Source organism: Rhinopithecus bieti, unplaced genomic scaffold (assembly GCF_001698545.2).
Source record: "Rhinopithecus bieti isolate Rb0 unplaced genomic scaffold, ASM169854v2 scaffold_13342, whole genome shotgun sequence".
Lineage (NCBI taxonomy): Eukaryota > Metazoa > Chordata > Mammalia > Primates > Cercopithecidae > Rhinopithecus > Rhinopithecus bieti.
This window is the reverse complement of record NW_016807690.1, coordinates 2382248-2390444: the sequence shown is the minus strand read 5'-3', so window position 1 is coordinate 2390444 and position 8197 is coordinate 2382248. Positions and strand designations below refer to the sequence as shown.

The window sequence follows — 8197 nt, the reverse complement described above, 5'->3', positions numbered from 1 at the left end:
TCCGCCTCGTGGGTACGCCATTCTCCTGCCTCAGCCTCCCGAGTAACTGGGACTACGGCGCCCGCCACATCGCCCGGCTAGTTTTTTTGTATTTTTTTAGTAGAGATGGGGTTTCACCGTGTTAGCCAGGATGGTCTCGATCTCCTGACCTCGTGATCCACCCGTCTCGGCCTCCCAAAGTGCTGGGATTACAGGCTTGAGCCACCACGCCCGGCCTATTTTTTTTTTTTTTTTTTTTTTGAGACGGAGTCTCACTCTGTCGCCAGGCTGGAGTGCTGTGGCACCATCTTGGCTCACTGCAACCTCTGACTTCCTGGTTCAAGTAATTCTCCTGCTTCAGTCTCCCAAGTAGCTGGGATTACAGGCATGAGCCACCACACCCAGCTAATTTTTGTATTTTTAGGAGAGACAGGGTTTCACCATGTTGGCCAGGGTGGTCTCAATCTCCTGACCTCATGTTCCGCCCACCTCAGCCTCCCAAAGTGCTGGGATTACAGGCGTGAGCCACTGCGCCCATCTGTGTTTTTTTTTTTTTTTGAGACGTTGTCTTGCTTTGTTGCCCAGGCTGGAGTGTAGTGGAGCAATCTCGGCTTACTGCAACCTCAGTCTCCCGGGTTCAAGCGATTCTCCTGCTTCAGCCTCCCAAGTAGCTGGGATTATAGGTGCCCACCATCATGCCCAGCTAAGTTTTGTATTAGTAGAGATGGGGTTTCACCATATTGGCCAGGCTAGTCTCAAACTCCTGACCTCGTGATCCGCCCTCCTTGGCCTCTCAAAGTGCTGAGATTACAGGGGTGAACCACTGCGCCCGTCTGTGTTTTGTTTTTTGAGACAGAGTCTCGTTTTGTTACCCAGGCTGGAGTGCAGTGGTGCGATCTCGGCTCACTGCAACCTCCATTTCCCGGGTTCAAGCAACCCTCCCACCTCAGCCTCCCGAGCAGCTGGGATTACAGGCGTGCACCACCACACCCAGCTAATTTTTTTTGTATTTTTAGTAGAGATGGGGTTTCACCACGTTGGCCAGGCTAGTCTTAAACTCCTGATCTCAAGTGATCTGCCCACCTCAGCCTCCCAAAGTGCTGGGATTACAGGCATGAGCCACCACACTTGGCTTCAAAGCCTTTGATCCTTACTAGTAAATATCCCCTCCTTACCCTCCCACTCTCCTTTCCACGCTTTACTGACAGAAAATGAGACAGAAACATGGAAATCAGCCTTAGAGTGCCAGCAAGTCCAATACATAATGTTGTTGCCAGGCCAAGAACCAGAGAATAGGGTCTTGCACAAAAAGTTAAAGTAAATTAGATGAACAAGTGGACTGTCTTTGTCCTTGACATTCACCTAGGAGTGCCTAACATCAGTATGGGAATCAGCCAGGTTAGCATTCAGGGATGAAAGAGAACGGAAAGAGATGACATGGGTTGATGTGAGAAAGCTCATTGAGGAAGCAAGGCAAGTCAGTTGGTGGGAAGACGCTTTATCCTGAGGAATAGATGGGACTCAGAGTCAAAGCTGAAGGCTAAGCATGGTAGTGCCTGTAATCCCAGCACTTTGGGAGGCTGAGGCAGGAGGGTTGCTTGAGACCAGGAGTGTGAGACTAGCCTGGGCAATATGGCAAGACCCCATCTCTACAAAAACTAAAAAAATTAGCTGGGCATGGTAGTATGTGCCTGAAGTCCCAGCTACTTGGGAGGCTGAGGTGGGAGGATTGCTTGAGACCAGGAGATCGAGGCTGCAATGAGCTATGATTGTGCTCCAGCATGGGTGACAGAGCCAGATCCTGCCTCCAAAAAAAAAAAAAATCAAAGCTGAGTTGCTCTTACTAGACTTAAGCTGTGGAAATGTCATCTCCTTTATCAGAACCTGGATAAAAGCAATGTGAATTGAAAGATTAACAGATTAATAAACAGCTCTTTATTCAACAAACTTGAACTGCTTCTCTACAGAAAGGAAATGTCACAATGATAAATCTAGACAACTTGTCAAAACTACTTTCTTGTTCTGTTAAGAAACGGCCTTTCAACACTGGACTTAAAATTCCCAGAAAAAGCTCAGCGATCCCTAGTGGATCACCTACCTCTCCATCCAGGTGATCTAGCAAAATGCACATGCTGGACATCAGGATAGCTGGGACACGTTCTGCTAGTTCTGTCAGGAATGCTGCAAAGCCCTTTGTCCCTGAAGGGTCTCGACTCAGCTCTTGGGGACACTTTTGTCCAATCTCTCTACACAGGGAAGAAACACAGCCATAGCAACATAGATCAATTATTCAGATCCTAGTAAGGGTACTACAGGGTAAGACAGGTATCTAATATCTGAAGGAATCTACGGTTGCACAGATAATGTATTTCCAATATTTCTTTATTCCCTCCCCAAGGAAAACGAGCATGAGAAACTTCGAGAAGAAAGATTCACCTTACAATCTCTCCTACTATGCTCTTCATTCCATAGTCAGTTGCCCACAGATTCACGGCTGCAACCAGTACAGGTGCCAGGTGTTCAAAGTGCTGCAGCATCTGGATGATCTTCACTGTAGCACCTATGGAAGCACTAAACATGAGAAATTATGGGCAATATAAAAAAGGTGGGGCAAAGCAACGGGTAACTTACTGAGCATATGGTTATAACGCGTCAAGGCTACACCAAGCAGGTGTGTTATGGCGTCCCGAGTGGGGCGGTTCTTCTGGTGACTAATGGTGGGATTTTCCAGAAGGCGGTAGCAACAGCCAGTAACCAAACTGAGAAAGGAAGAGTTTGAGATGATGAAAGCAGCTGTCTGGATCCAATCATATCAGAGCCCTGCTTCATTCATTCTAACACTACTGCTCCCAAAGTCAGGGTTTTCTTTATTCTAGCCATTATCTTCTATAACAAGTTGCTTTGCTTTGCTGACCCCGGTTAGGTACTCCTTCCTTCAAGATTACCAACTTTCAACCAGTTGTGATACTGACAAAGAACCTGAATATATGATAAAAATATGACAGAGTTGGCCGGGTATGGTGGCTCATGCCTGTAATACCAGCACTTTGGGAGGCTGAGGCAGGTGGATCACAAGGTCAGGCATTCGAGACGATCTTGGCCAACATAGTGAAACCCTGTCTCTACTAAAAACACAAAAAAGGCCAGGCGCGGTGGCTCAAGCCTGTAATCCCAGCACTTTGGGAGGCCAAGGCGGGTGGATCACGAGGTCAGGAGATCGAGACCATCCTGGCTAACATGGTGAAACCCCATCTCTACTAAAAAATACAAAAAACTAGCCGGGCGAGGTGGCGGGCGCCTGTAGTCCCAGCTGCTTGGGAGGCTGAGGCAGGAGAATGGCGTGAAACCGCAAGGCGGAGACTGCAGTGAGCTGAGATCCGGCCACTGCACTCCAGCCCGGGCCACAGAGCGAGACTCCGTCTCAAAAACAAAAAAAAAAACACACACACACACAAAATTAGCTGGGCGTGGTGGTGGGCGCCTGTAATCCCAGCTACTTGGGAGGCTGAGGCAGGAGAATCCCTTGAACCTGAGAGGCGGAGGTTGCAGTGAGCTGAGATCATGCCACTGCACTCCAGCCCACACGATGTTGCGAGACTCCATCTCAAAAAAGAAAAAGAAAAAGAAAAAAAAGACAAAGTCACCAATGACTTCTCATTCCTAAATATAACGACGGACTCAATCCTTATTGCAAGTGATCTTTCACAGCTGCATGTGATACAGTTAATCACTTTCTCCTTGAAATATATGCTTTATCTTGCTTCCATAACACAAGAACAAGACTCCTTTCCCAGTGTCTTTGGCTAGTTCCTCTTCACACTCTTTTTTTTGAGACAGGGTATGCCTCTGTTGCCCAGGCTGGAGTGCAGTGGTGCGATCATGGCTCACTGCATCCTTGACCTCCTCATAGCTCAGGTGATGCTCCCACCTCAGCCTCCACCACGCCCAGCTAATTTTCCTATTTTTTGTAGAGACACAGTTTCACTATGCTGCCCTGGCTGATCTCAAACTCCTGGGCTCAAGTGATCCTCCTGCCTCAGCCTCCCAAAGTGCTAGGATTATAGGCGAGCCGTGAGCCATGCACCTGGCCTCCTCACTCTTCATGCTGGAATGCCCTAGGGTACCAGACCTTGGATTCCTGCTCTCTTTTAGCTACACTTATTGATTTGGTGATTTCATTCAGTCTCACGGCTTTGAATACTATTATATTCCCAAATGTGCTATCTCTAGCCCAGACCTCTCCCCTGAACTCCAAATCTATATATTCAACAGCCGAATCTGACTTTACGAGGCTGTCTAATAAACACTTCGAACTTTGTATGTCCAAAACAGAACATCTGATCTTCCTCCCAAAACACCTATTCACAGCCTTCTCCCTATCTCAGTTATGGTTAACTCCAGTCTTCCAAACGCTCAGACCAAAACCCGGGAGAGTCACCCTTGACTGAACTCTCCCTCACACCTCACACCCAGTCTGTTAGCAAATCCTGTAAGGTCTACCTTAAGGAACAAGTATACAATCCAACTACTTCTCCCCATCTCCACTGCCATGCCTTGGTCTAAGAGACCATCATTTCTTGCTTGAGTTATTGGAATAGCCTCTTAACTGGTCTCTTGCTTCCCTTTTCCCTCCATAGTCTATCTCAATACAACAGCTAGGATGCCCCTTTTAAAGTACAAGTCGATCACCTCACTTCCCTGCTTGTGGCTCCCCAGTGGCTCCATTTCCCTCTGAGGAAATCCCAAAGTCACCATGATGACCCACAAGAACCTGCGGTCTGGCTCCCCACTGTTCCCATGGCCTCACAGCCTAGCCCTCTTACCTGCTCTCAGCTGCCAACTCTCTGGCCTCCTTGCTATTGCTCGTACATGCTAGACACACTCCCTCCTCAAGGTCTTCGCATTTGCTATTCCTTTTCCTTGCTCTTCCTATTCCTCCACATATTCTCATAGCTCTCAGTCACCTACTCTGGGTCTTTGCTCAAATGTCACCAACTCAAAGAAGTCTTACTAGAGTAGCTTATCTATCTATCTGTCTGTCTGTCTGTCTATTTTTTTTGAGACGGGATTTTGCTCGTCACCCAGGATAGAGTGCAATGGTTCGATCTCGGCTCATTGCAACCTCCCCCTCCCAGGTTCAAGTGATTCTCCTGCCTCAGCCTCCCAAGTAGCTGGGATTACAGGCACCTGCCACCACGCGCAGCTAATTTTTGTATTTTTTTAGTAGAGACAAGGTTTCACCATGTTGGCCAGGCCAGTCTTAAACTCCTGACCTCAGGTGATCCACCCACTTCGGCCTCCCAAAGCGCTGCGATTATAGGCGTCAGCCACTGCACCTGGCCTAGAGTAGCTGATTTAAAATCACAACCTTCTTCCATCACACTTATTTTACTTATTTTAAAAGTAGACTTCTGGTCTGGCGCGGTGGCTCACGCCTGTAATCCCAGCACTTTGGAAGGCCAAGACGGGCAGATCACCCGAGGTTGGGAGTTCGACACCAGCCTGGCCAACACGGAGAAACCCTGTCTCTACTAAAAATACAAAATTAGCCAGGCATGGTGGCTCATGCCTGTAATCCCATAATCCCAGCTACTCGGGAGGCTGAGGCAGGAGAATCGCTTGAACCCAGGAGGCGGAGGTTGTGGTGAGCCAAGATTGCGCCATTGCACTCCAGTCTGGGCAACAAGAGTGAAATTCTGTCTCAAAAGAAAAAAAAAAAAAAAAAAAGACTTCTGTTCTATAGTACAAACTCTAAAAGGGCAGAAACTTTTGTTTCCAGTGCCTGTAATGATGCCGGCTGCACAAGAAGGAGATTCTCAGTAAATACTGCTTCAGGAATAAACAGGCATTTAGAGATGCAAGGAATTCACATCAGTTTCTAACATTCCATTATCTAGTTCTTAGCAACTTCATGTTACTATACTTTTATGACAGATAGAACTGAGACATGAAATGAAGTATTTAAAAGGCAAATCAGCCGGGCACAGGGGCTCATGCCTGTAATCCCAGCACTTTGGGAGGCCACGGTGGGTAGATCACCTGAGGTCAGGAGTTCGAGACCAGCCTGGCCAACATGGCACAACCCCATCTCTACTAAAAATACAAAAATCAGCTTGTGGTGGCGGGTACCTGTAATCCCAGCTACTTGAGAGGCTGAGACAGGAAAATCACTTGAACCCAGGAAGTGGAGGTTGCAGTGAGCCGAGATTGCGCCATTGCACACTCCAGCCTGGGCAACAAGAGCAAAGCTCTGTCTCAAAAAAAAAAACAAAAACAAAAAAAAAACCAAAAAAACAAAAAAAACGGCATATCTAGCAACAGAGCCTCACTCTCACAGCTCAGTATTACCTGTAGCCATCCTCCCTACCCACCTGACAAATTCTTCTTCAATTATTGAGTGTTTCCACAGGTGACGGATGTCCAACTGAAGTAGCTGTGTTAAAAGCTGAAGAATTGGTTGCCTCTCTTCTTCCCAGTCAAAGCCATGGGCTGCCTTGGTCCGAGCTTTCTTACCCTAAAAAGGATCGTGTACACATTGAGGAAAAAATAAGGGAAAAAAGAGGGCCAAGATCTGCCAGTCTGAGTGCCCAAATAATCTAGTATGAAGACAAGATAGAAGGTAACATGGAAGAAATATTACAAGTTCCACAGTGCTACTTGTCCAGGAAGAAAATGTGTGACACTTTTGAGTTCTTTCTCCTAAACTCTCAATGAGGACAGAAAGGATTCATGGATCATTGGATTCCCTTCTTTCCCATCTATTCCCCTTTCTCCCCAGACCCCATATAACGCGAGCCCAAAACTCCAAATTACCTTCCCACCAAGGTCCAGGTCCACGAGGTTTGTCTGACTGGTCTCAAAGGATTCCAGGAGACGTATCAGAGCATAACAGTTCATTTTGAGGGCGTTTAGATGGGCGTTTCTATCTGATTCACTCAAAGTTGTATCATCCAGGATAGCTGGAAGCTCCTGGGAGTGGCGGGACACCACTGAGGGGCAGAATATTGGAATCAGTTTCACTCACTTCTTTCATATACCCCAACTTCAAAACACCCAGCACTTACAGCCATCAGATTACCAAAGATCTGTGTTTCATCTCTCAGTGGCCATAACCCAAGCTAAGTCCTTTGAGACCCTTGGCCCTGATAGCCTGAACATGCCCTGTTCCTACTCTCTCACTCCAGTTACCACAATTTCTCTCCAGCAACTGGAAGAATCACCCCCATTAAAAAGAGGTAGTTCAAAAGTAGGAAAAAGTTCTTGTTGGTCTGCCCTTACAATGGACACACATAACTCTGTATTGCCCACCAAGATTACAGACCTTTAACAGGCCAAAGGTCCCTGGGCTTAGCCCAACCAGCTGAATCACAACAGCCTTGATATCATCACGTGGCTGATACAATGTAGGAAAAACAAACAAACAAACAAACAAACAAACGATAACAAACACCTTCCATCCCCTACCCCCGACCCATCAACACCTTTTATCAGGAATTCCAGAGTATCTTCTTTGAGGCCAGGATCTATACTTCGAAAGTGACTATGAGGGAAAGAAAGTGTGGGGGTGAGATAGGAAGGAGCCTGCAGAGCCCTTTCTAACAGATCAGATCTAACCCGTGAATCTAATGTTTAAAAACACACGTGAAATTGTTCAACTGAATTAATATGGTAGCAAGTTGGGTACATGCTCATCAGTAGAGATATCAACATCCAGAAGCATTTATCAGTGAACCTGTAACTTGGAATTTCAGGACTAACACGCACAGTTAGGACAAACAGCCACCCGTTCTTTTTAAAGTACCAGTTGGGTGTTTCACTTACTGCAAAATGCTGTAGATAGTGTCAAAGTGCTCCAGCATAGCCAGCGGCCCCTGAGCTCGAAAGGCAGCTTGAAATGCTATGAAGATGGGAAAAACGAATCAATTTGGAGGGAAGAGAGACCTTTTTAGTAAATTCTGTCCGTGGCAGAAAACTAGGCTTATTGCTTGTATTGGTAGAATCACAAAAAAGAGACAAACAGTCCACTTCAATGTAACCTATAATGACGACGAGAGCCAGGCATGGTGGCTCACGCCTGTAATCCCAGCACTTTGGGAGGCTGAGGCAGGTGGATTACCTGCGGCCAGAAGTTCGAGACCAGCCTGGCCAACATAGTGAGACCTCGTCTCTACTAAAAATACAAAAAATTGGCTGGGTATGGTAGCAGGCACGTGTAATC

General features: G+C 46.9%; 1 protein-coding gene across 6 annotated transcripts in view; it reads right to left on the bottom strand.

The window, feature by feature from the left end:
* Positions 1–7964, bottom strand: part of NCAPD2 (non-SMC condensin I complex subunit D2) — a 29289-nt gene extending 21325 nt beyond the window's left edge. Inside the window, exons 1-7 of one of the 6 annotated variants that reach the window (XR_001887539.1) lie at positions 7801–7964; positions 7461–7519; positions 6793–6968; positions 6351–6493; positions 2611–2738; positions 2416–2539; positions 2078–2225 (exon numbers count right to left, since the gene is read on the bottom strand). Coding sequence is in view for 3 of the 6 variants with exons in the window: in XM_017883333.1 (XP_017738822.1) it covers positions 2078–2225; positions 2416–2539; positions 2611–2738; positions 6351–6493; positions 6793–6968; positions 7461–7519; positions 7801–7838 (816 nt within the window). In the remaining 3 variants the exon portion in view is untranslated. Of the gene's footprint in view, positions 1–2077; positions 2226–2415; positions 2551–2610; positions 2739–6350; positions 6494–6792; positions 6969–7460; positions 7520–7800 lie in introns of those variants that run through there. The other 5 variants (XR_001887541.1, XR_001887540.1, XM_017883333.1 and 2 more) reach the window with 5 other exon arrangements.
* Positions 7965–8197: the final 233 nt, after the last annotated feature.